This window comes from Diplotaxodon limnothrissa, linkage group LG7 (assembly GCF_057381915.1).
Source record: "Diplotaxodon limnothrissa isolate DT_005_m linkage group LG7, D_limnothrissa_male_GT1.1, whole genome shotgun sequence".
Taxonomy (NCBI): domain Eukaryota; kingdom Metazoa; phylum Chordata; class Actinopteri; order Cichliformes; family Cichlidae; genus Diplotaxodon; species Diplotaxodon limnothrissa.
The window spans coordinates 5,069,463-5,096,917 of NC_140602.1; the positions used below are offsets into that span (position 1 = coordinate 5,069,463).

Genomic DNA, 27,455 nt, shown 5'->3' on the forward strand with positions numbered 1-27,455 from the left:
TTTAAATAAATTATAACACGAGTTGAACCATGGACACAGTTATATGAAATGTATCCCAGCCTGTAACAAAATACACCTATTGCACAAATTGAGTTTCAGAGAGAACGATGTCATTTTGATGACACTTTTTCATTTAGACTGAAATATAAGTTTGCGGTCAAGTTATTTATCGTTTCTGGCTTATCTGGTAATTCACTGTGTGACTCTGATCCCTGCTAAATCCCTTTAGCCCTGCTGATCTACTGGGTGCTGGCCTTCATCATGAAGACCATCAAGTTTGCCAAGTACACCGAGCATGGCATCGGCCCCAGGCAGCTACGCTACTGCATCACAGGACTGCTAGTGCTGCTGTATGGACTCCTACTAACTGTAGAGATCAACGTGATCCTCGGCAGGGTAAGTGTGTACATTTGTGTCTTTGTCCACTGTTGTGTGTGCAGGTATAACACATAAGCTACTGAGAGTGACGTAAGATCATTCAGATGCAGTGGTACTACTTTTTGTTAAGCTCTTAAAATGGTAATAATTACACTGGAGCATGTGACGGTGGTTATGAACCTTCACTGGCTTTCATTCGAATGCAAGTAAACATGCCATTTATCTTAAACTGCATATTTATGAAAAACAAAAAATAATCTCCAGATTTTAAAGCCAGGCTGGCCAGCAACAGTGACAATACAGCAGCTGCATTTAAAGACAATGATGTGACATTTCCTTTCAGCCTTGCTTGCGATTTTGCTGAGGCCATTTACAGTATCCCCTGCAGCTGGGGAGCATTTTATTCCCCATGGTTCAGTTTTATGAATCAGATGATTAAAATGATGACAGCTCCAACCGCATACGATGTTTTTGAGAATTTTTAATCAATTGTGGAAACTCTGTGAGCCTGAGAAGAGAGCTTTATTTTTAATACATCATTATAATGTAAAATCCATGAAGGTCATGGTCATTTTTGGACTTTTCATGATTTATTTGAACTGACTGCAATACTGTACATCGTTAATCATTAAAAAATGAGAACAATGTTCAGATGTTTGAATTTAGTTTTGATTTCTGTAATCTATACCAGGTCAAAAGTATTCATAGTCTCACATATATACATACACCTTCAATAATATTTGGTTAAATGTCCCTTAGGAAGTTGCACCTCACCCACATACTTTTGTTAGCCATCAGCAAGCTTCAGGCATAATTCAGGCTGCATATTTAGCCACTTGTTTAACCAGTTGGTCATGTTCATTTAAACTGGTTGCAGATGTGGCTTTTAAGCAAAGTCCACAAATTTTAATAGGATTAATGTTGAGGCTTTGGGAAGGCCTTTCCAGAATCTTAACGTTAGCCTGCTTTATCCGTTCCAAAGCTAGCTATGATGTGTGTTTGGAGTCATTGTCCTGTTGGAACACCACCTACGTCCGAGTTTTAACCATCTATCTGTTGATGTGGGTTGGGGTTAGTCGTTGTTCTTCATTATTCCATTCACATTATGTAATGTACCAACACCGCTGGCATGATGCTACCACTGTCATACTTGGCAGCTGGTACAGTTTTAAATGGTTTGAAAGCCTCACGATTAGGCCTCAAAACATACCTCTTGTCACTGTGGCCAATCTTTGTCTCATCTGATGATAAAGTTTTTCTCCAGAAGGCATTTGGCTCATCCATGAGGGCTGCTTCAACTTTCAGTTTTAGTTTGAATGTGTTGATTTTGGAGCAGGGGGTACTTTCTTGGTTAGCACCCTTGAAGACCATGGTTATGTGAAAATCACCTCACTCTGAATGCAGAAGCTGGTGTTTCAGTACCTTCCAGTTCATGGCAGGCTTAATGGTTTCTGGGTTATTCCTGAATATCCATCCATCCATCCATTTTCTTCCGCTTATCCGGGGCCGGGTCGCAGGGGCAGGAGCCCAAGCAGAGAAGTCCAGACCTCCCTCTCCCCATCCACCTCATCTAGCTTACCCGGGGAAACACCAAGGCGTTCCCTGGCCAGCTAAGAGATATAATCTCTCCAGCGTGTCCTTGGTCTGCCCTGGGGCCTCCTCCCAGTGGGACATGCCTGGAAAACCTCACCCAGGAGGCGCCCAGGGGGCATCCTTGTCAGATGCCTGAACCACCTCACCTGGCCCCTTATCTCTAAGGGAGAGGCCAGCCACCCTTCAGAGGAAGCCCATTTCTGCCGCTTGTATTCGTGATCTCATTCTTTTGGTCACTATCCATAGCTCGTGACCATAGGTGAGGGTAGGGACGTAGATCGACAGGTAAATTGAGAGCTTCGCTTTTACGCTCAGCTCTCTCTTCACCACAACAGACAGGTACAGCGTCCGCATCACTGCAGCCGCTGCACCAATCCGTCTGTCGATCTGGCAAATTTCTTACATACAGTTATTTGAACTGATGATCTCAGAATCCTCAAATTAATTGACCCTTTGTGGTTTGCAGAAAAATAAATTCAAACTTATTGACCCAGTTCTTGTTTTTTAAGGTCATTAAAGACGTGTGCTGTGCAACCAGTTCTGTTTGCTCCATCCTAATGTTAGCCTTTTCACCATTTTAGTGCAAACTTCTGATGATTCACATTGAACCCAAAGTAACACTGATAACTGTGCAGTTACACCAGCTTATCACCGATACAGAAGCATCCTGTTGGAACAGTGATCCAAACTTTTCAAGTCAAATGCAAAAGTTAAAAAAAAAAAAAAGGCATAAATATTTTTTTTTCTGAATGCAAAATTGATCCTTTCACTTTCATTTAAAGTATATCTAAAAGACACAAGATCCCCCTCACACGTGTGGTTCAGTGTGAGGCTTCATGCTGGTCTCTGATCACGTTTCTAGATGTATCTTATTAATATTCTATCGATGATTGTTCAGCTTTTGACATTTTCAGCCTTCTGACCCTTTCTGAGCATGGAGAAAATGTCAGAGCAGAGTGCTCTTTTCTTGTCTTTTTCCTCTGGACAATTCACAATGTGTTTGTCTCTGTTAACCTCTGCACTAAGCAAACACCTGTTACTAAATCACAGAGCCGTGGGCAAACAGCAGAGAAACAGATTCTCCCATCATCCGCTGCAATAATTTGGCCCGCTAGACCTCAGTTTCTTGAAGTGTCTTCATCTGCACTGTTAAAAGTGTGCAAACAGTTTATATTAATAATTGATGTGAACTTTCATGTTGAAGTAATAGAAAAGAAATCATTACATGCTTTCATTAAAAAGCTAATTTAGATTTTACTGGCTGACAAAATGAATAAACGATTGTTAAATCAAACCTTTCTAATTATTCATGCTCAGGATCTTGCTGAACATATTTTGCTGGGAATTCCATTTTATTCCATTTTTTTGTTGTGGTTAAAATAGAGCCTGATTTCAACTCTTAAACTTTACATTAGTCATAAATTTCCATATCAGACAGCCTGTACTACTACTACTATAATTAACCCCACTAATAAGAGTCTTTTCAGCTGACATATAATTATCATCTGCTGTGCACAGGTTAGTCGATATTTCTGTACATTTAAAGCCCAATCAGTGGTTTTTAGAGTTCACTCTTAGTTTTCAGGTAACTAGGGGGAATTGAACAGTTAATCAAAGCTCTTCTTTTTGTCACAGCGCTACATGTGTTTCGCCAATCCAACAGAGGTGAAGCCTCCCGAAGACCTTCAGGACCTCGGCGTTCGCTTCCTGCAGCCCTTCGTTAACTTGTTATCCAAAGCCACCTACTGGTGGATGAACACCTTCATTACCTCTGCTCACAAACGACCCATCGACCTCAAGGTCATTGGCAAACTGCCCATAGCAATGAGAGCACTCACAAACTATATAAAGCTTCGCAGGGCCTTTGAAGACCAAAAGGTTAGTATTAGTAGATCTTTGTGAACAGTAAGTGGGCTGAGGTTGTTGTCCAGTAAATAGTCAATGTGTGTGTCAAAAGCACATCTGCTTTCCTTGTATTTCCTTGTTTAAGCTGAATAAATGATTGCATATACAGGGAGTGCAGAATTATTAGGCAAGTTGTATTTTTGAGGAATAATTTTATTATTGAACAACAACCATGTTCTCAATGAACCCAAAAAACTCATTAATATCAAAGCTGAATGTTTTTGGAAGTAGTTTTTAGTTTGTTTTTAGTTTCTGCTATTTTAGGGGGATATCTGTGTGTGCAGGTGACTATTACTGTGCATAATTATTAGGCAACTTAACAAAAAACAAATATATACCCATTTCAATTATTTATTTTTACCAGTGAAACCAATATAACATCAGGTTCTCAATGGGGTTCAGATCAGGTGAACAAGGAGGCCATGTCATTAGTTTTTCTTCTTTTATACCCTTTCTTGCCAGCCACACTGTGGAGTACTTGGACGCGTGTGATGGAGCATTGTCCTGCATGAAAATCATGTTTTTCTTGAAGGATGCAGACTTCTTCCTGTACCACTGCTTGAAGAAGGTGTCTTCCAGAAACTGGCAGTAGGACTGGGAGTTGAGCTTGACTCCATCCTCAACCCGAAAAGGCCCCACAAGCTCATCTTTGATGATACCAGCCCAAACCAGTACTCCACCTCCACCTTGCTGGCGTCTGAGTCGGACTGGAGCTCTCTGCCCTTTACCAATCCAGCCACGGGCCCATCCATCTGGCCCATCAAGACTCACTCTCATTTCATCAGTCCATAAAACCTTAGAAAAATCAGTCTTGAGATGTTTCTTGGCCCAGTCTTGACGTTTCAGCTTGTGTGTCTTGTTCAGTGGTGGTCGTCTTTCAGCCTTTCTTACCTTGGCCATGTCTCTGAGTATTGCACACCTTGTGCTTTTGGGCACTCCAGTGATGTTGCAGCTCTGAAATATGGCCAAACTGGTGGCAAGTGGCATCTTGGCGGCTGCACGCTTGACTTTTCTCAGTTCATGGGCAGTTATTTTGTGCCTTGGTTTTTCCACACGCTTCTTGCGACCCTGTTGGCTATTTTGAATGAAACGCTTGATTGTTCGATGATCACGCTTCAGAAGCTTTGCAATTTTGAGACTGCTGCATCCCTCTGCAAGATATCTCACTATTTTTGACTTTTCTGAGCCTGTCAAGTCCTTCTTTTGACCCGTTTTGCCAAAGGAAAGGACGTTGCCTAATAATTATGCACACCTGATATAGGGTGTTGATGTCATTAGACCACACCCCTTCTCATTACAGAGATGCACATCCCCTAATATGCTTAATTGGTAGTAGGCTTTCGAGCCTATACAGCTTGGAGTAAGACAACATGCATGAAGAGGATGATGTGGACAAAATACTCATTTGCCTAATAATTCTGCACTCCCTGTATATCAGGCACTGATAACCAGCAAAGGTGAAATGCACAAATCTGTCTGTCCATGACTTTAATATGAATAATTCAGGGCCTACTTTAGCATATCCTGGACATAACTTTTGTCCATCACTGAAATTCACCCTCATATTTACACCTACAGTCAATTCAGAGTTAAACATTACTTCACTTAAGTCTGTGGCCTGTTGGGGCAAAGCAGTGCTTTCACAGAAATCCATCCCACACAGGCAAAGTTAGAACACAAACTCTCAACACTGTGTTTCTTTTTGATTATCAGGGGATCATCTTGGACGTTGAGCTCTGAGACACAAATAAGACTTTAAGTATTTCTGTGAGAAGTCAACATGTTGCTTATTCTCTTCATTTTGGCCCGTTTTTGCTGTGCTTTTTTTAAAAAAATGTTTCTGCCGGGTATGTTTGAATCAATGTCTTTCCTGCAGTGACTCATGGCTTGCTGAACTCTGGGACTAATAAACTTTATTTAGACATCATAGAGATGAGTACTTGACTAATGTAAACAGTGAATTGTCACACTGCCACGAGAATGTGTGTAGTGTATGTACACACGGTCAGGCTTATTCTCTATATCGTGCTTGTGTTTTATTTAGGATTTACCCCAGTTGTATACCATCCTCTCTACTGTTTTAGATATGTGCTGATTAAACCTTATTGTATTTATGGTATTTATGGTGGTGATATATTAGATTGCATTTTTGCATACTATAAGGGCTTTCTAGTACTTTTTCATCTCCATATATGTAAATGAGGAAAGGCATAAAAGCACCTTGCTGGCTTTGACTTTCTGTGTTGGGCTTGCTTCACATCCCTGCATTTTTGAAGGTTTCCTCCTGGTATACGTCCATTTGCATAAGCCAGTTTTAAATGGATGTAATAACATTTTTATTTGCTGCTTATTAAAAAAGAAGAAGAAAAACTTTCTCTAATAAAATGTAATATTTGAACTCTTTCAATTCCTCTTTCTTTAGCAGAATCGATAGATGAGTTAGTTCTTAATATGGCTCCCAGAAAGATTCCATGTGTTTTAAAATTATATTATGATGTGTGTTTGGTATTTTCATTTGAGACTTTTATGTGGTGAACACAGCTTATGTCCCGTTCTCTTCTTCTCTGGTCTTCTAGTCTCGCTAATGTCAGTCCAAGCTGTCTCTCTTTCCTCTTTCCCTCTCTGTCTCTCTGTCCATCTCACTTCTGGAGCACGTGTCAGGGGTCAGATGTGAAGGGCGTCCTCTGTAGGGTCATTGTTTTCCAGTGTTTGGAAGGTCACGCTCAACGTCACGTCTGCATGTGCGTCCAGTGTGAACGCAACCCCACTTCCTTCCGGCAGGAGCAGAGGATGAGAGCGACTGAGGGATCCCAGTGGAGCGCTGGGGAAGGGTGGTGGTGGGGCATTTAGAGGAGGGCCTGGAGGCGCCAGGTCATTCCCATTCTACTGTGAACGAGGCAACATCCTGACCCCTGTGGGGGTGAAAGCACTACACTTCATGGGAAGCTAGTTACAGTGTGAGTGTGTGAGAACGAAACATCCTCCTTCCTAGTTGTTTGAACTTGAGGTAGGAAGAAAGGATGTGTGTGTGTGTATGTGTGTGCAAACACTGATGTTTAATATGAGCTTGAATTGAAAGATAGAGGCACATGACCAGGGTCACGTTTGTTCTCACAGTTCTGAGAATGACTTAGAGATGGTCACAGAGATGTGCGCACACAGTGAAAATGTCCTGGGACTGTTTACTGCACCGTAGCAGTCCAGATGTTTTCCTGTCATCGTACTAACTGACTCACTGAGCCATGCTCTTGTGTTGTTTTAGGAAATTCATAAAATTGTATATAAATAAATATAAATTAACAGCAATACCTTCTCCAGTCAGTCTTGGAATCTCTGTTTTTGTGTCCCTGACATGGTGCTCCAGCTTCATTACCCTCAGAGGAGTTATGTAGGCTTTTCATGTGATGCAGTGTGAAACTTGCCATTAATCATGCTATCCTATGCAGCAACGAGGTGGATGGGAGCCTTGAACCTGACCTCATTTTAAAGGTTTCTGTTGCAGTGCTGTGATCTAATGGTGTTGACTCAGCTTTTATGTTCAAGCAGTTATTTCCTTTTGCTATGTTAGCCAGCTTTTATGCTCAAATCTCTTTGCCTTTTGTTGTGCTGCTAGTTCAACAACACAGATAAATGGCACTTCTCTTCAAAGACGTAATCTTCATCATGCTAACAAAATACTCTGATTACTGTTTGTAATTTAGACTTTCAATAAAAAAAAGCCACACTTGTTATTGTGCCCTGGCAGATTAGCTGTATTTGACAAAGAATATTTAAAAAGTGGCTTATTTGTCTTCATGCTAATATTTTTCTACATCTGGCCCTTCTTTTTATTACCCTCAAGAGGCCTCAGGGCATAGCACCGCAAAGTCCAAAGTGGATCTGGCAAGCCCTGAGAAAAGCATTCGGCAGACCTCTCATCCTCAGCATCACGTTCCGCTTCCTGGCCGACCTGCTGGGCTTTGTCGGTCCTCTCTGCATCTCTGGCATAGTCCACCACATCAGCAAAGACAATCGCACCATTCAGCCACCGGTGAGGCCATGCACACAGCACAACATAACATAAAAAATATTGTTATTAGCAAGTACGGATGCTGAATTTTTACTAGTCCGACATTTAAATACGTTTTATTGCATTTGTTCAGGTAATGAGAGCAGCTTTAGGCATAACAGAGACATTACATAGCTTCCTCTGGCCTCTCAAAGGTTATGATGCCCTGTCTCCCCTGCACACCTGCCTGATGGTGCTCTAATTTAAACTTCGTCAAATATTTATGCGACTTATTGCTTTAGAAGTTGTCTCTGGTCGGGTGTCTTTCTGTAAGAATAACTCTTCAATTATTTGTTTGAAAGTCAAGTCCAATGCAGGGAACGGTAAGAAAAAATAGACTTACAGTAAGAAGCACTCAGTAAATATTCTTGTCTGCAGGGCAACAAGCTGAAAAATAGTGACAATTTCAGCCAATGAGTATCGAGAGAGCAAAACAAGGGAAAGTTACAAGGATGAGTTGCCATGGAGTGCAGACATATTTCTAATCAATAATTTGTAATTCCCTCTGGGAGAACGATTACTTTGTTATGCAGGATTCATAAATTTTTGAGAGAGATACCGTGTCCCTGTTCTTCTTGGGTTTCCAGCCTACACCCACATATCAGCTGTGCGTTTCACTCCAAAGCCTCTGTTTCATTTCAGTTTAATTGAGTTTCATGCACAATATTAAAGCTTGCTCTGAAATGGAGGTAATATGTTTTAAATGGATGATGTTTTCCTCAAATTTTGAAGTGATGAACGGGAACATTTGTAGCTGAAATTAAAAATCCAGGGCAGTTCAGCCTATATTCCTAACAACTGTTCCTGCTTGTCTAACATCTCCCTGTGTCTGCACTTCCAGATAAAGCTGCTTGGGATCTATTTCATTTCCTCCAAGGAGTTTCTGGAGAACGCATACGTGTTGGCTGTGCTGCTCTTCTTCGCCCTACTCCTGCAGAGGACTTTCCTCCAGGCCTCTTACTATGTGGCTATTGAAACAGGCATCAACCTGCGTGGAGCCATACAGGTACACTGCACTGATCTGTTCTCTAAGGAAACTTTCTTTATGAGACGTTTAAAGATCTTTTATTGGAAAACTGAAGTCTGATAAACTCAGTGGCACCCAGTAAAAGGACTAAACACAGAAACTACTGTCTATTTTATCCTTTGCTTACATTTTCATTTTAAAGCAATAAAATCCACAGATTTGGGTGTCTGGACATGATAATGCTGCAACAAGAGGCAGTTTGCTGTTAATGAGTGAATACTTAATTGCCAAAAAGAAACATTAAAGCATTTTTTAATTGTAAATAATTACAAAAAAAGCTCAGTGAAGATTTTGCAATGCCATAAATGATAAATTAAATAAAGACCAGGTTTTATTAAGACATATACACTCACTGGACACTATTAGGTACACCTTGCTAGTACTGGGTTGTTATTATTCAATTCACTTCATGGCATAGAGTCAACAAGCTGCAGGAAACATTCTTCAGACATCTTGCTCCATATTGACACAATAACATCACACAGTTGCTGCAGATTTATTGTAAGCACATCCCAAAGGTGCGCAGTCGGATTTAGATCTGTTGCTCACGGAAAGCATCCGTGTTTTCATGTTGTTTATGCCAAATTCTGATCCCACAGCCTGAATATCGCAGCAGAAATAGAGATTCATCAAACCCGGCAAAGATTTTGTAATCTTCTATTGTCCGGTTTTGGTTATCCTGTGTAAATTGTAGTCTCAGTTTCCTGTTCTTAGCTAACACACGTGGCACCCACCCAGTGTGGTTTTTTCCTGCTTTAGCCCATCCGCTTCAAGGCTTGATGTGTTGTATGTTCAGAGACGCTCTTATTCATACCTGTTGAAGTGAGCGCTTATTTCTTGATGCTGTTGCCTTCCTGTCAGCTCAAAGCAGTCTGATCATTCTCCTCTGACCTCTGGCATCAACAAAGCATTTTCACACAGAGAACTGCAGCTGACTAGTATTTTCTCTTTTTGTGGCCCATTTTATATAAATTCTTGTGGTAGTTGTGTGAGGTAAATCCCAGTAGATCAGCAGTTTCTGAAACTGACAGACTAGCCTGTTGGGCAGCAAAACCCATGAAATGTTCAAAATAACTTAAATCACCTGATGCTCAATTTGAGCTGCCTGCATGCCAAGTTGTTACCATGTGACCAGCTAATTAGATATCTATGTTAACGATGAACTGGACAGGTGGTCTGTGAGTGTGTATTGAGACACGGCATTGTGTTAAAGACTAATCAGCACTATAATAAGCACCAGTTAACTAATGATCATTACAAGGAAATGTATTGCTGTCAACCCTTTTATGTTTTTTGTTCTCTCCCCAGACAAAAATCTACAACAAAATCATGCGTCTGTGCACCTCCACCATGTCCATGGGTGAGCTAACCGTAGGTCAGATCTGCAACCTGGTTGCCATCGATACCAACCAGCTGATGTGGTTCTTCTTCCTCTGCCCTAACCTGTGGGCCATGCCAGTACAGGTATGAAGCACGTTGTTCTTCTCTACTCCGTAGATATCTTTAGGGTTTTGTTTCCACTGAGAGCAGCACTCAGTGTAGGTGTTTTATTGAAGCTTTATATGTTTCATGCTTTAATTATATTTCTAACTTTTGCTCTCTGCTACAGAATGGCAGTGGGTTACTTCCATTAATATACATTTCATCCCAGAAAGCTGCAACACTTGCTAAAGAGAACAGGAGCGGAGATGTCTGCACTAAAATCTTCTGGAAGATGTCCTGTAGAACTTTCTAGCAAGTTATGTTAAAATTCAGTCCCACTGACCATGAAGTTGTAACCAAGCTTAAGCTGGAACTAATGAATGCTTTTCGTTTCTCGAAAATCCTTTTGCAAAACAGATTTATTGTGAAATCCTGTTTACACCATGTGTACTTGCTAGCATTTTTCACCCTCCTCCTGTTTGAAACCTTCAGGATGACTGTATATCTAGTTGTCCATAAACAAAACAAGAAAGAACTAGAGGTCCAAAGCTCCAGAGTGAACCTTTAATGTTGTCTTTACTACGAGGGACTCAGTGTCATTGTAACCATGGTCACAGCTCAGGTGATCCCTGTGACTGCTCTGCCTCCTGTTATTTATGTGGCTCTATTGCTAGGCTGCAGTCCTTTACTGCAGAACTATAAATAATGCTTTACACTGTGTTACAGTGCAGGTATAAGTGTAACTCTGTGTCATACTTTTGCTGGCTTTCTGTTACTGCATTCCATTGTGTATTGTTAGATAGTTTTCTCTGCACACGAGTGTGTTAGATATTAGTAAAGGTGTGAGTCAAAGGTGTTTATCACACTGCATTTTTAATACCAGATTGTTTGGTGTCTGTCTTTCTGCAATGTGCATTGTATTTTCTCTTTACCGCATGGGAGAAGAAATGATTGCATGCACAGATGTGGGGGCTTAAAAACTGAGCACTGGGTGTTGGAGATGAACAGCCTAATGCATGCAGTAGACGACCTTTATGCACTACTTTGGAATAAGTGGATCGCATAATTTATGACAAGCAGCACTGTTATTGAGCGTGTTTACTTTTATACCATTGGGATAAATTAGATTTCAATATGACAACTGTTTATGATAAAAATACAATTTCAGCAAAACATGGAGATCAGGTAGTTTCTTGTGTCACAGAATGCCTGCAAAAACTCATGGTTCATCCTCCCACCTGTTCTTTCTCAAGGCCCTGCATAATACATTTTTTATGTCATTTTTCTTCCATCTGGCCCATATCACCCATATCAGATGAAAAAGGTGTTTTTGCATTAAATAGAAATGTGAAAACATTTAATTACACTTGAAAAAAACATTTATAAGAAATGAATTTTTGCCACAGGTCTAGTGAGTGTCACTCCTTTGGAGATGTACAATTACAGGCTTCTGTTTGGGCTTTTTTGTTGGCACAAATAAATGTATTCTTATCTCGTTGCAGCAGAAAATACTGTTTTTTCTTTTTCAAGCTAATTGCTTTAAGCTCCAAGAATTGAGCTTAAAGCAATTTTTAATTTTAAAATACTAAAACGATGAAAGAGACTACTCAAATACAATATAAATACTACCTGATTAATGCTTATTAACATAAAACCTCTCGCACATTACACGTGCATATATAGTAAATCCCTGTCTAGTGTTTGGGCCTTGTTTCATTTTTAGTTTTATAATTTGCTCGACAACCACGTCAAACACTAAATGAAAAACTGCTAAAATGAACAAAAGTAAAAAGTATTCTGTGAGTATCTCGGAGACTAAAGCAGAATTTGTATTCACTGGCCGTTCCCACCCGTCTGTGAATGAATCCATTGCGTTTGCTCTCCACTGCCTGCTGCACTGGTGAGATGGATGAAGTTCAATACTCATCTCAGACGTGACAGCTCTTTACCTTTTTCACATGATCTAGTTACCTCTGCATTTCTCTGTGTTTCAGATTAGTGACTGCACTAACATTTTAATATTTTATTACCCCCGCTGATGCCTCACATAACAGATACAATTATTTCAATACTATGTTTCTGCTGTGAGGCTATCCAGCATTTTTTTTAGTCATGGTAGAAAAGACAGAGATGGGACCTAGTACCACAATCCCAAAGTCTGAATTCAGGCATCGGTTGTTTTATTTCTTACATCTGTGTTTTTCCTCCGAAATATCTTTTATAGGCAGGTAGAAAAAAGACAAAACAAAATGATGAATGCTTTAAAACTCACCGTGTTGCTTTAAGCAACCAGAGATATCAGTCTTTTATTCGTGATACAGAAAGGCCATTCTTGCCATTGTGTTTATGTTAACAATGGCTCTGGTCCATCAGGTGTCCCAGTGAGCAATAGCAGTGAACCAGCATGTACAATAACAGGAACCTGAACGGAATTCAGTCTTTTTAAAAATATTAATAATTACACCTTTGCTTTTCCTGCTATGACAAGCCAAAGTACCTGTTGTGACAGGATCAGTTATGACTCAGGATGAGCTAATCAAAGCTCTTTTTGTTGAAGTTTGTCTATTTCCTTCTCATTTAACATCTATGTGAGATGATGCTTGCAGCATGACCAGCTGCAATTGCAAAGAGCAGATTTGGTTCCTTTTTTTAAACAATGCTGCAGTCCTTAGGGAGCTGCAAAGGCAGAAGGTGATGCAAGATATATATAAAAAAAGATGCATATAAAGTAGTGGAAACCTCACAGATGTGTATAGCTTGGCTGCTTAGCTCCAGTTATGTGCGATTGATGTGAGGAGCTGACAGAAACTGTGTGGGGGCTGGTGGTTTATACAGCTGACACCTTTCTAGGCCTTTATAAAGAATAAAGAGAAAACCAATCACTCACCTACTCTCCGGTGACACGTTTCTATCTTTGTATTCACTGGATATTAGGTGGGAGGTTTGCTATAAGCTGACCTACTATAAGGTCACCACTTCACAGAAAGCTCTGCGGTAAATTCATATGGATTTTGTAATTGTCAGTGGGGAGTGTTGTGTGAATGAAAACTACCTCTGTGGAAATCTTGTTTTCATCTCCTGCTTAATGTTTTTTTTCTTCCCTGCTCAGATTGTTGTGGGAGTGATCCTGCTCTACTACCTCTTGGGAATCAGTGCCTTGATTGGAGCGACCGTCATTGCTGTGTTAGCTCCTGTACAATACTTTGTGGCCACAAAGCTATCCCAAACACAGAAAAGCACCCTGGTGAGTAACTATGTAACTATTTGTTTCTAGTTTTGGTCATGTTTGCATCTGAGGATGGCCGAGTGTGTCATTTAAGCTAATATATTTAAAAAATAAATGGATGGTAATCTTCTGACCTTTTTATAACCAACTGCACATAATTGCCACTTGGTCAGAGTGAATGTTTTTTAGAATGCAATTTAGAAAATGTTGTTTTTATAGCAGCACCTCAAAATAACAGCTATCGTCTCCTTGGGGAATGAGGACAGCCACTTTCCACAAACCCTCCTTACCTCAGGCCTATCTGCTCCAAAGATACATTTAATACAACCAGTCAAATATGATTACAGTGTTTTCGTCAGTCCTTGTTATCGCTGCTGTGCCTTGATGTGCTGGATTGAGGTTAGGTAATCAAATGTGCCTTTATCAGGAATATTCCAGTGAGCGCCTGAAGAAGACCAACGAACTGCTGCGGGGCATCAAGCTGCTGAAACTGTATGCTTGGGAGCGCATCTTCTGTGACAGTGTGGAGGAGACCAGGGTTAAAGAGCTCACCAGCCTGCAGGCCTTTGCTCTTTACACATCCATATCCAGTAAGTTCATTTGGTCCCCTCCCACTAATGATATTTGACTTGATTCCTGGACTCTTTTAGAGTAGTTTTGTATGATTCAGATTTCTCAATAGTCCAATATTTAACTTATGCTGCCCCCTTCCTGCCTTTAACTCCGTTTTCTTCTTAAACATAAGACTTGATCAGTAAGCAGCTTGAGCTTCTGTGTTCACAGCCAGATGTGTGTCACTGACATGACAGATCAAAGATCCGAGACTGAAACAAAGTGTTTGGACCAATCTGCAGATGGAACTTTTCAGACTGGATTACAAATGCTGACCCTGCTGTTTAAAACTTTGGTTTTACTACTGAAGCAGTATATAAACAGTACCGTGCAAAAGTCATCAGCCAGCCTCCTTATTTTGAATTTTTGGCTTCCAAGTAGTCTGATTTCCCTGTAAAGTTTTTAAAGTGGTGGTAAGCAACAGTCCTCCAGGTTTCCCGAAGCTCTTTCAGAGTTGCTAAAAGAGCTTTGCTGTTTTTTCACTCATTATTTTAGTCCAGTTTTTATACATGAGCATTTTCAAAGAAACTGTTTTTTTTTGTAAGTTATTTAACACTGACCTATTAGTTCCTGGAAAAATGACAACCATACATTTTTATTTTTAACCAAATATGTTCTTAAAAAGTGGCTGGAAAGTCATAATCGCAAACTACAGGAAAAAAAAAACATCCTGCAAAGACCTGAGACATTCTTCATTCGGTTGATCTTCTCTTCTGTGAAGCCTCCTTAGAAATGGAAGCTGTCAAAAAGGCATTGTTAGGGAGGAGAACCAGGAAGGAAAGGCTGAGGTATGACAAATTATACAAGAACTGGATTTAAAATCAGTGGCAACAGGTCATATGATGAAATTGTCAACAGAATAGACAGAGAAGGAGAGAGGTACAACAGAGAGTGTCTGCAGCCATCTGTAAAATACAGTGTTGAGATTCTGTCATGGTTTGCGTCTGCACATGTATGCAACGTATCTTATGGAGTAACTAAGGAGAGCAGTGCAACCATAAGTGTTTACAGTGATCTTGGGATCTTGTCAAAACTGATATAATTATCTCAGAAACATATCCACCATCAATACAATCTGGAAAGCATCTGACTGGCAACAAAAATGCACACTGTAACACTACCAGACATGCAGTAGCCTCCCCAGAGCCTATCAGGAGGATCATCTTGACAGAAATGAACAAAAGGCAACCAACATACAAAGAAGAGCTTTGAAAGTCCTTCAAAAAGCCCAGAGAACGATTCCTGAACACTACTTGAAGGAATTATAAGAAAGAGAGTTCAGGCTGTGATGAAGAAAAGTGACGGTCATGCCAAATACTGACTTTGAAGCTCGTTGCAGACATTGTTTTTGCCTTATGCATGTGTATTTCCATGTATGTTTGCACATGTTTTTGGCTTAAAACTTTCACATAGTATAACAGAAAAGATGGAAAATCTTCAGACTGAAAAATCTGAATCTAAGTTCATGTTTTAGCCCCACAGGTTCCAGTCAATATTTAAAATTAGTCTACTGGAACTCTAAAAGTAACTAGATGTGATAAAAACCAGTGCTGAAGGCTAGCCTGGATTATTGTTACAGTGCTCAACATTATTACTTGATAGTCATTTATTTTTCTCTCATTGTCCATCCTCTTTTCTCCTACACGCTTAGATGAACAGTCCTATAACAGGCTGAGTCCTAAATCTAAAATCAATAGTTGCCGATTGTTGTAGAGGAGGGAAGAAGCAATATCATTTCCTCACTGACAGACGACTCAGGAAAGATTTATGAAGCAAAGCATTTTTATGACAATTAAGTGTTTTCATCTGTTTATATCCGGACAACATGCCACTTTTAAATATTATCTTATATTAGAGAGTGACAGAAAATTAGAAAATGATGGACAGGAGAGAAGTTTTTACAAGACTTGAATTCATTACCTTGATTGATTAGCTTGTACGCACCTGCTGCTGGGAGGAAATTAAATTCCAGCCATGAACAAAAGAGATGTTCAATATCAGTTATGTGATGTTTCAACACAACATCTGAGCAAAAAGCGATATAAGGTCAAAAAAATGTCAAAAAATGTTTAATTCTCTTACAGCTTTTGTGATTTTCTTATTTTCTTTCAGTTTTCATGAATGCAGCTATTCCTATAGCAGCTGTGTTGACGGTAAGTTTAATTTAAAATGTAATAATCATTATGCTTAAGTTAGCTGGGACTTTTATCTTGTTGTCTTGTTCCCAGTGTGAAGGGTAGAGCAGAGACAGTGCCAAGTAGTCTGACTGTCCAGTGACGTTTCACACTGAGACAGTGGAGGACTTTCTGAAGTCCTTCATGGATGTAGACTTGAGTGATGACAAATGAGAAAAGTCAGACTGATACCAAGGAACAGGATGACTGTGAAGGACACATGGAGACAAACGCCTCATCTATCATTTGATTTAATCTTCAGACTCTTAACAAGATGATGCAAGTCAGACTGGCAGCCAAAAGATTATCAATTAAAGGATGAAAATTGTTATTATGAGACTAACTTTTCCCATTATGTGCTCCTTCTGAACCTGCAGACATTTGTGGTTCACGTCCACATCTCAGAGGACGCTGATCTGTCACCAGCTGTGGCCTTTGCCTCTCTGTCCCTTTTTCACATCCTGGTCACACCCCTCTTCCTCCTCTCCAGCGTGGTGCGCTCCACTGTCAAGGCCCTGGTTAGGTGAGAAAGAAAGCCGTGTTTGGACAAATAACATTTTTGAAGACAGTCGTGCGGCAGGAGACTTAAACTACAACAACAGACTGAGCAAAGTCATGAAAAGCGGCTCGATTAGATGAAGCACTTGACCTTTACCCGCAGTGGATGGATCAGCTTATTAGATCAGCCTTTTCTCGTGTAACAAAAACCCTCACTCCTCAGTTACTTCAGTCAACTGGTCTCTGACACTAATGTTTATTAATCTCACCAATTTCAATTAGTTTGCCAATCGTAACATCGGTTGTCATTAGGGTGGTGCAGAGCAGCTACTCCGCTATCACAACTCAGATCTCCGATCCTTCTGGCTGCTTTTCTTATTGTATTGGGTGATGAAACTGATTGTTTCATGCTGTATCTGTGCAGGGTAATTAGAATAGATATGATCAAGCTATTTTATACCTTTATCTTCTGAGAAAATGTGCCACATGTCTGCAGATGTCTTGATAGGCTACCGATTGCACAAAAGCAGGGCTCCCCCTACAAATCTGACCTATAAATAATAAAATCCAAAAAGGTGTTAGTTTATGTTTTGTGTTGTTGGTGTGTGTACTCTCTCTTTCCTGCACTCCTCAGCTGGTCCCTCTGTAAGACTGTTTTGGAGATTTTGGAGGTATGTTTTTCTTGTGATCTTCTCATTTTAATGCCGTAGATTTGGACGTGTACTTTTCTCATCTATACCAGGTGTTTAATCTCTGGAGAACTTAAAGACATAAATGAAGAAAATAGGATATAACAAGTTTCAGCTCTTTTTATTTGGCACTGATTTTGTAATTTATTCATCAAGGAGAAGGAGTAAAGTGAAGGTGATGCAGAGATATGTGGGTGTGTGTGACAGAGGCAGACCAGCTGATAAAGCTCATCCTTAGTGAACCGTGTTTCATTGATTAGCCAGTCAGCATGGGCAAATGAAAGATGTGACACTAAACAGCAGTTCTCTTCACATGAATGAAAGTGAACTAATTTAAATGCCACGTCACTTGAGCCGGGCTTTTATTATGAGAATTTATTATGATGCTTTATGTTGGCTATATTAATAACAGCCTGTTAATTTTATTTATGATGCATATTTTATTTTAGTATTTATTGCTTCATTGCTTTTCTGTCCTCTGTTTTATTTGCAGCGTTCAGAAGCTCAGCGAGTTTTTTTCGAGCGATGAGATCGGAGACGAGCAGGAGCCCAAAGCAACGTTACCCACTGGCTCCAGCAATCACAACCAAAATCGGTACCAGGCTGTGGTAAGGGCTTGAGTTTAGAAAACAAAGTGGATAAAATCTCTTTCAAAGTGACTCCTTTGAACATTTTCATCCTCTACCTTACCGCCTTCCTCACCGTTACCTTTTTGTCCTTTGTGCTGCATGTTATACAATCCTCCTTTAGTCATCCTCTAAACCTTTCCCTTTGTCCTGCTCCTCCTCCTCTTTATCCCGATTTTTCCAGCCCCTGAAGGTGGTGAATCGGAAGCGCCCCACGCGGGATGACTGGAAAAACTATGGCTCAGAGGGGAACCACGAAGGCGATGGACCCTTTCAGGATGTAGATCAAGATATCTGCATCAAGGTGAGAGAGACAGTCAGAGAGACCAATGAGCCTCCAGACTGGGCTGCAGGTGAGGTAGATATGAGTTGAGATACCCAGGAGCCCAACGTTTATCACACATTTATTATTGTTACTTTAACTAAATTTGGAGATTTATGTTTAGCATTTGTTAGGAAGTGAATACTCATTCCCTGCAGGGTCTTTTTTTTTTTTTAACATTTTCACCAGCTCATGTAGGAGTTTTGTTTTAGATTTTATTTTGGTTTAGTAGTATACTAACATGTTCCTGATTTTTATTTGTATATACTGTTTAATTTGAATCCATATTCACCCAAATATGAGATGTGGTATGTTATTTATCACACTCCCCATCCCTACGAGATCAAAGTCCTCAGAGCATCACTGCTCTTCAAAACTGTTTCAAAGCTGAACCAATTAGCTTGAAATGTCATCATCACAGCACAGTCTGTACATCATGCATGATGTTTTGGACACCACTTATCAGATTTTAAGTCAACTTGTAAAAATATTTTGGTGTTTTTTTTTTTAACACAGTTTCTACATTTGCACTGAATTGTGTGAGATTTGCATTTGCTGTCATCCACATATTAATATCTGGGTTACTGTAAGCGGGATTTTCAATAATTAGATTATATTAGATTAGATGAAACTTTATTAATCCCTCAGGTGGGTTCCTCCGGGAAATTCGGTTATACCATATATACACATATATAACTACAGAGACATATATAAATACAGAGTATACAAAAGGGATAAATAGAATAAACAGAAATAAGAGTACAAGGGAATTGCACATTTCAAGTTTCAAGTATTGTGAGTCTATTGCACCACTGGATATTAACAAAAAGTATTGCACAGTGAAAAGGCACTACAGCTTGTAGGAAATCTGAGCATTTTGACACATGCCATGCAATTCTTTGCCTGCATACAGTAATTCATTCTCTGTATGTCACCAAAATATTCTGGAAGCAAGTAAACAACACCAGCATGACGTGAATAAGAATTAGGCAACAGTTACTTTATAGCCTCACATACGTATGCACCATTTTGAGAAGGATTGCGCGCTTACAAAGAGAGAAAAATTATCCTTTGTTTGATGTTTTTACCAGCACGGCAGCTCGGTGGCACGGTGGTTAGCACTGTTGCCGCACAGCAAGAAGGTCCTGAGTTCAATTCCAACACCAGGCCGGGGTCTTTCTGTGTGGAGTCTGCATGTTCTCCCCGTGTTTGCGTGGGTTCCCTCCGGGTACTCCGGCTTCCTCCCACCGTCCAAAGACATGCAGCTTGTGGGGATAGGTTAATTGGATAATCCAAATTGTCACTAGGTGTGAATGTTCGAGTGAATGAGAGTGCGAATGGTTGTCTGTCCCTGTGTGTTAGCCCTGTGACAGACTGGCGACCTGTCCAGGGTGTACCCTGCCTCTCGCCCTATGACAGCTGGGATAGGCTCCAGCGCCCCCCGCGACCCTGAAAAGGATAAGCGGAAGCGAATGGATGGATGGATGGATGGGATGGATGATGTTTTTACCGCATGTGCCTGTGCATCTTTTCAGATATCAAATGGCTATTTCACCTGGGTCGATGGCGCACCAACGCTTTCAAATGTGGACATCAAAATTCCCTTTGGTGAGCATCAAGCAGTGCCATGTACAGTCTGTCTGCCCCTGCTTCGCTTGTTTCTCTATTCAGTTGTTTAACGTGCTCATTCACTCACAGTACTGTTGCCTCTTCTTCATGAAATCTCTCAGGTAAGCTGACGATGATTGTGGGCCAGGTGGGTTGTGGGAAATCCTCTTTGTTACTGGCAGCGCTGGGAGAAATGCAGAGAGTGTCTGGAACTGTCACCTGGAACAGGTCAGCTATATTTTTTTTTACTTATTATTTGGTGCTTGCAAAAGTGTGCGATAATCAGTTGTGAAATGTGATTCTGATCTCTCTTTGTGGGTCTGAAGAAGTGCAGATATTGTTGCTTTATCAGTCTGAGAGACTGATGTGCACCATATCGATCTGCAGGGAATCTTTGAGGCTGAAAGTTGATTAAAAGTAAACAGAATTGCAATTCTTCTTTAAACTGTAGGACACTGGAAGAACAATGGAAGTGATTAAATTTTCTTTGTTGAGATTATGATTCTTCTTGAGAACAGTACTGATCTCATTAGCATGATAGTGCTTAATAGCAGTCACCCCAGTACATCGATCACCTCACCCATCCATTCAATTATAAGGAAAAAAAACAAATGCACCACCAGGGAAACACTTGTCACTGCTGCATCTCATACACTTCATTCTATGGAATCAAATTCAGTCCAGAGGTTAAAGGAAATTCCAAGAAATCTGCTACCTATAGGGACCTGAACCACTCCAGCTGATGTCGCGCCACGTTTCCTTCTCCATCCTCAGCCTGCGTTATTTTCTGACATATGGTTTTCCAAACCTCTCTGATAATTGGTCTGTCATGGGCACCTTTGTTCTTTTATTTATGTGTTTTTGCACAACTATTAATTACATGCCGCTGACAGGGCAATTACCAACAAAATCAGACTTACAAGTACTCTGTTTCCATGACACAGCAGTATAACATAAACGGATTTGTAGGTCAGTGAAATGAGCTGATATGGCAGCTTTCTTTTTTATGGTTGGGAGAAACATTGTGGAAGAATGTGGGCATCCTTTTATGCACCACTGACCTAGATTCAGTTGGCTGCTTTTGGTTGAAAATCCCAACTGGTTTGCTGTGGCTGCAGGCCAGAAGCCCACCTCCTAATGACACCTGGGTATGCCTTTTTAGCACTTATCAGCTCACTTCCTTTAAATAATCCTCCAGTTTTCTGTCATCTGCCTTTTTTTTTTTTAGGTTGAATTAATTTATCTGGACAAATGTTTGTTTGTTTTTAATTTCAGACCAGATTTGGCTTTTGTGCTGAGGCAGAATTTCCTCATAACTCTGTAAATTAGATCATCATTTCAACAAATAAAGTCTGTTAATTGAATATTTTGGTTAAATAATAATAAAGTGGTATTCACCATGTGGTTAATAAAAACAAAGGAAATGCCAAAAGCTGTGAAAAGACATAGAAACTGAGCTAAATTTACTCTATTTCACTGCATACTGTGTATCTGTTACAAGTAAAGTGATCCGTCCATTCAAGAATAAAATTATATTTCTCATATTGTACGATAAATTTGAAGAAAAACAGCGATTATGTGACTCTTCAGATTCATTTTGCTACCCTTTGAGTGATTCAGAGCCCCAGATGTAAAAACCACTGTGCTAATGAATGCATTGTAATGCACTGGACAGGCTGTGGTGTAAAATGCTGTTATAGTCTCATCTCAGTTTGACAGATTTAAATAGATGAAATACTTTTTTCATTATAATCTGGATTATTTTGATTAATAGTTTGAATACAGTGTATTTATTATTAATACATCATTCATATTAACATTTAACAATGCTGCTCATTCTGGACAAACTATAAACTTTTTCTTGTTTACTTATTTTTTGGATTGAGTTCATTTAGTGACCCAGTTCTCCTTTTTGGTGCCGTCTGAGTCTTTTTTTAAGGTCCTGCTGCAGATGTGGCTTTCCACTCTTAGGTTTCAGCCAAACAAAACTCAGTGGGTCTTTAAAAGTAGACTGAATTTAAAATAGCACAATGCAAAGTGAATCCTCACATCGTGCCAGATGCATTCTGGGAGCCATTAGCCTTCGTTTTCTGCATCTGAATGTCTCGTCACCTACCCAGGATGGCGCGCTGCTATCAGTCTCCATTTGTCACCAAAGTCTAGGCTGTTCTACTTGATTGTCACAATGTCTCTGGCAGCCAAACACACACTTCTGCTGTGTTGATGCCAGGGTTGTGCTGGCACTCCCTCTGATATTAAATTGGAATGAACTTCAGGCACGCCAAGTGCTCGAGCATCTAAGTTATCATCTATCCCTGGGAGACTAAAAGGCTGTCAGTTAGACTTTGCATTGCTGAAGTATGCAGACGCACAACCTGAGTAGTTTCTTCCTCTGTTTTCTCTGGTTTTGCTGTTATTGTCATGCAATGTTTTTGAGTCAGCAGCATGTACTGTATTGCTAAGAAACACACATAAACATGCAGATTAAATGAGAGCAGCTTGTGCCTGGCAGGGGCCGAACACATGACTAATCAGACGCGTGAGCATGTGAGCTTGTCAGATATATAAAGACAGTCTCATTGACTTGGTGGTAATTGGTGATTCACAGTCAGCTGTTACTGACCGGCTGATGGTGTTTATGACTGCGATACCTTGTCTGAGCTCACCATGCTCCATGTGTTTGTTTCATCAAGCACTGAAAACCTATTCTAGTCACCTGAAAAAAAAGGGGCCATTGAACAGCTGTTGTGAAGCTCTGTATTAGATTGAGGACCCCTCTGTTCATAGAAGTTATGTTTTTTTTCTGAGCTTTTTAATGATTTCTTGTTCACCTTGGCTTACAGATTGAAACTGAACCTCTTTAACCTTTGGGGGGAAAGCGTCTGGTTTTATTTTTAAATCAGTGTTGCTTTTTCTGAGCTGTAGATGTATGTGACATTGCAAGGACTGGGACTGTACCTCAGAATCATTAGAAAGGAGTCAAGCTCTAGTCTGTCTTTGCAGGGGTACTTGATTTTAATAAAGTCTGATAATATTGTAATTATATGGAACCTGTTGGATTACAGGTCCCAGAGGGTGGCATCTTTCCTATTAAGGGTGACTGCTTGATAAAAACTTAATTAATCTCATCCATTGGTGGGAAACCACACACACAAACACCCCACCTGCTCCCTCTGGCGCCTGTAGTCCTCTTCAACTCTCCTGATCCAAATATGGCACAGAGCAGGGGGACATCTGGGGCTTCTCTTATATTAAAGTACATGACTATTTGCATTTTGACCTCGATATTCAGTCAAAATGCCGAAGGTCTCTTATCACGTGTGCACTACACCCAGAGTTCAGCTATTAGACAGGAAGGTTGCAACCTTAAAACATACCTGTTGAAGTAATTAACTGCAGCAGGACAGTGACTTACTCTTGTTTTAGAATTATCGGATGAAAAGTGCACTTTACTGTGGAGGATCACTGAAATGTAAAGGTTGTAGACTGCTTTAAATTATGAAGCTGAAGAAAACTTAAGAATTCATGATGGTTTACTACACACTTTGCAGTTTTTATTTTCTTTAGGCACATAGCAACTGGTGGCTACAGCACAACCACATGCCATTAAAAGCTGACCAGAATCAGCACTTATTAATCACACATGGTGTAGTGCTGTTTACTTTATGCACATAGCATAATGATTGTTTTGTATAATGTGTGCATTGCGTTTATTGTCTGTTTGCATTGTCTGCATGTTGTCTGCGTTATCTGAGTCACCGTCAATCAGAAATAAACACTTTAAATTAGAAAGTGTTGGTGAATCACTCAGCCTAGCTTTTTTCTTTTTTTTTGCCTGTCCCGTTTGGATCTTTAGCCGTCAGAATTGTTGTCTGAAGGCCAAGAAAGATGCCAAGTGGATTTACTTTTCCAAGTGGATCATCATAGCCTTGCCATATTGGTCCATTTGACCTTTATTATAGTTATGTATTTTTATTTTCATTTTTTAAAGATGGGACAGACATGATTGGAGGATAGGACAGGGAGAAAGAATGAAAGAAAGAGAGGGAGAGAAAGAAAAATAGAGGGGAGACGAGACGGTGAGAAAAGGGGGAAGAAAAAAAGAAAGAAAAACAAACAAAACACCTGGATCACCTGTATGGAGATAAAAAACCAGAAGAGAAAACAAACAACAAAGAGCAACATAATAAAAACAACAGCACCATCTCAATAAACTAGCTAACAGCAGATAACAGTAGATACTTTTTTAATTTCACCTGTTGAGAATGAAAATGAAAACAAGCAAAAGAAAACGAGAGCAACATAATAAACAACATCACGATGATATATGGGAATATAACAGTAAATACTAAATATTAAACATTATTGTGCAGCACGTAAGATCGACACTCAGCCTAGCTTTAAAGATTAGATTTCAGTTTCTTGCTGCTGATAGAAAGCGTCAAGTGTGACTTCTTATAAATTGTCATAACCTTGGGTCCTTCAAAATGTTGATTGAAAATCTCTTTCAGTATCTCAATCAGAGATAAAACCTGTAAGTCATCAGCTCCATCGTGGTTCCAGCTGCAGGAAAAACAACACCCTCAAGCTTCCGTCTTTGTTAAGTGTCATCAGATGATTTGGTGTGATTAGGTTACTCCTCCACAAAGATGAGAACAGTGGTGGAAGTGCATGATCATGGCTGATTGCTTGTTTGACAGTAAGCTCGGGATGACGTGGGTTGTCATGCCCATTGTTAGCTTTTTTTTTTTAATACATTCTGTGTTTTTCAAACTTCTCAGTTTAGGTCTCATAATGAAGGAAGCTTTTAATGAGAACATCATCTTCCATTTGTTTTTGCAGTATAGTAACCATAGCAACCTTGTATTGTCTAGATGCACAGTGTCCGCACCTTGTCCAAGTGTACAAATCACTTCATGTTAGTTGTTCCACTCTAAATTATTGGCTTTTTGGCCACCATTTTTATATTAAAGAAACTAAAGGAGTAATGAACTTGCTCAAAAATAAATATGTTTGCTTTTAGGAGGAAAAAAACATGTTTTGATATTTACCAAGTAAACTAAATTTGCATTTTGACTTGCCACGTAAATTTGTTCCCCCTGTTTGCTTCTAGCTGCTTTTACACAGCCGTGCTTGCGTGTGAGTGTGCACCATGTGTGAGCCTTTAAATATCAGTCAGCCTTCCTAACAGCTGTGCCCTCTGGCTGACGTAATGCTGCTGCAGTAAACTTTGAGTAAATCTCTCCGGTTGTCCTCAGATGGGATCGGAGTCACCTTCTCAGGACAAGTGTTTGAGGTGTCAACTTGTCAAACCTAAAAATACACCGCAGCATCAACTGAGCATGTGCAAAGCCAAAAACAGCCAATCACATCCTAATAAATGTTAGGGTTAGGGCTGTGAATGTCTGTGCATTTTGTTACACGAGAAAGAGCTTGTGGGAGTTTCAAATGACAATAAATGTAATAATAAAGAGCCATAATTACCAACTTTCCCTTGGTCTTTAATAAAAGCAGTTTTACAATTACGAACTAGTAACATATATATATATTTTTTCTATTATTTACAGTCTGCCAAACCTGGAGTCTGAAGGGGATGAGAGGTAAGTGTTGCAAGCAGAAAGCTAAAATCATCGTGTATTTTTAGTAAGGCCTTAAAGTGCTCGGACAGACTGTGCTGGTTACTGTCTGAACTATTTTCACAGCAACAATAGTGTGCAGTATAAATCAGGATTATAAATAGAGCTCGGTTGACAGTTCAGAGTTGTCACTGCTTTAGCTAACACACATGGAAGCCTTATCATAGCACACTGTGGCTGATTGTTTCTATTTGTGACTCAGCTTTCCTTTCACTGCTTTCTCACTCTGGACCTACATGTACACACAATGAAGCTTCCATATTTCAAGTATTTGTGTTGTGTTTACTTTTGAAAGCTGTTGTTTCGTCATTAACTGATGCCTCTGTTTCTGCTAACTGAACACGTAACTCTTTGCTATGTGTGTGTCTAATGGTAGCATGATGTTTTATGGGTAGGAGGGCAAGAAGCAAAGACCTGAGGCAACACACATCTCATCTTTGTTTAAATAGGAATAATCTAGTTTAGCTAGATTGCCCCAGTGACTGGAAACAGATTCAGTTGCGTTAAATAATAGATTACTGCCCAGTGAAGTTATTAAGGCAATTTAAAAGTATTTTAAAGCTTACCAATCAGAAGGTTGGTAGTTTGATTCCTGGCTCAGACCTGAGTTCACAGGTACACACTGGCCTTGTTTTTTTTTCTTCACTCAGTTTACCTCACTTTTTTATTGTTAGCAGCATCTAACAGTGAGAAACAAAATGAATAAGGTACCAGTGAATGGCCACACACATCCATACACCAGCCGCAGACTTAGTGCTGACGTACTAATCTCAGGCGGAGGAATCAGATTCTCAGAGAACTGCAGGCACCACAGTCCAAACGGGGTGATGCTGATTTCCAGTTCAGCAAATTACAGGAAGAAAAATGAAGAGGGCGTGGGCGTTATTTTAGGAAGCATCAGATCACCGCTAATGATAGACTTGCTCATGTAGGGCAGTGGTTGGCCTGTTTGTGTTGGGGTGGCAGTGACATGATTGCCATAGTGAGGGAAGAGTACGCGGGTTAGTGAGTGTGTTTGGTTTTTGTTAATCATTACAGGAATTTGGTGGAGTCAACAGACTGTTTATTTCAGGGGGAACAATGCCTGTTTAATTATTTGGGCGTGTCTCTAATGAGTGCCGTGTGTTTGGTATTTTCTCCACAGTCCGACAGACAAAGACGCAGCAGGTGAAGGAGACATCAGGTGAGCGCAGTCTCCATGGAGATGCATCACCAATAACAGCAGAGCCATTAGAGATGTATCTGTGGGTGGTTATCTACAGTGTGGGCCATTTATATGGATACACCGTAATAACATGGGAATGGTTGGTGATATTAAAGTCCTGTTTGTGGCACATTAGTATATGTGAGGGGGCAAACTCCTCAAGATGGGTGGTGGCCATGGTGGCCATTTAGAAGTCGGCCATCTTGGATACAACTTTTGTTTTTTCAATAGGAAGAGGGCCATGTGACACATCAAACTTATTGGTAATGTCACAAGAAAAACAATGGTGTGCTTGGTTTCAATGTAACTTTATTCTGCTACGTTCTGTTTTCTGTCTTTATTGATCACCCTCAAGAACTAGCTATTCCCACTGCTTATATACTTGCCCCAGACCCTCGGTTACATATTGACTCCACAAATACGGAAGGTCGTTAATGATCCCAGAGGTTAAATAGATTTTTAACCTTCACCCATGTGTGAAACTATA

The 27,455-nt window shown here is 40.1% G+C and overlaps 1 protein-coding gene across 1 annotated transcript in view; it reads left to right on the plus strand.

Annotated features, from left to right (window-relative positions):
- The window catches only part of abcc8 (ATP-binding cassette, sub-family C (CFTR/MRP), member 8), a 58,497-nt gene that overhangs the window by 10,617 nt on the left and 20,425 nt on the right, over window positions 1-27,455 (plus strand). The window contains exons 4-18 of the mRNA XM_085359032.1: window positions 230-396; window positions 3,607-3,849; window positions 7,718-7,906; window positions 8,766-8,930; window positions 10,260-10,415; window positions 13,483-13,617; window positions 14,027-14,189; window positions 16,324-16,364; window positions 16,763-16,908; window positions 18,066-18,180; window positions 18,383-18,502; window positions 20,056-20,128; window positions 20,251-20,356; window positions 25,696-25,728; window positions 26,909-26,947. Coding sequence (XP_085215158.1) covers window positions 230-396; window positions 3,607-3,849; window positions 7,718-7,906; window positions 8,766-8,930; window positions 10,260-10,415; window positions 13,483-13,617; window positions 14,027-14,189; window positions 16,324-16,364; window positions 16,763-16,908; window positions 18,066-18,180; window positions 18,383-18,502; window positions 20,056-20,128; window positions 20,251-20,356; window positions 25,696-25,728; window positions 26,909-26,947 — 1,891 coding nt within the window. The remainder of the gene's footprint in view (window positions 1-229; window positions 397-3,606; window positions 3,850-7,717; window positions 7,907-8,765; window positions 8,931-10,259; window positions 10,416-13,482; window positions 13,618-14,026; window positions 14,190-16,323; window positions 16,365-16,762; window positions 16,909-18,065; window positions 18,181-18,382; window positions 18,503-20,055; window positions 20,129-20,250; window positions 20,357-25,695; window positions 25,729-26,908; window positions 26,948-27,455) is intronic.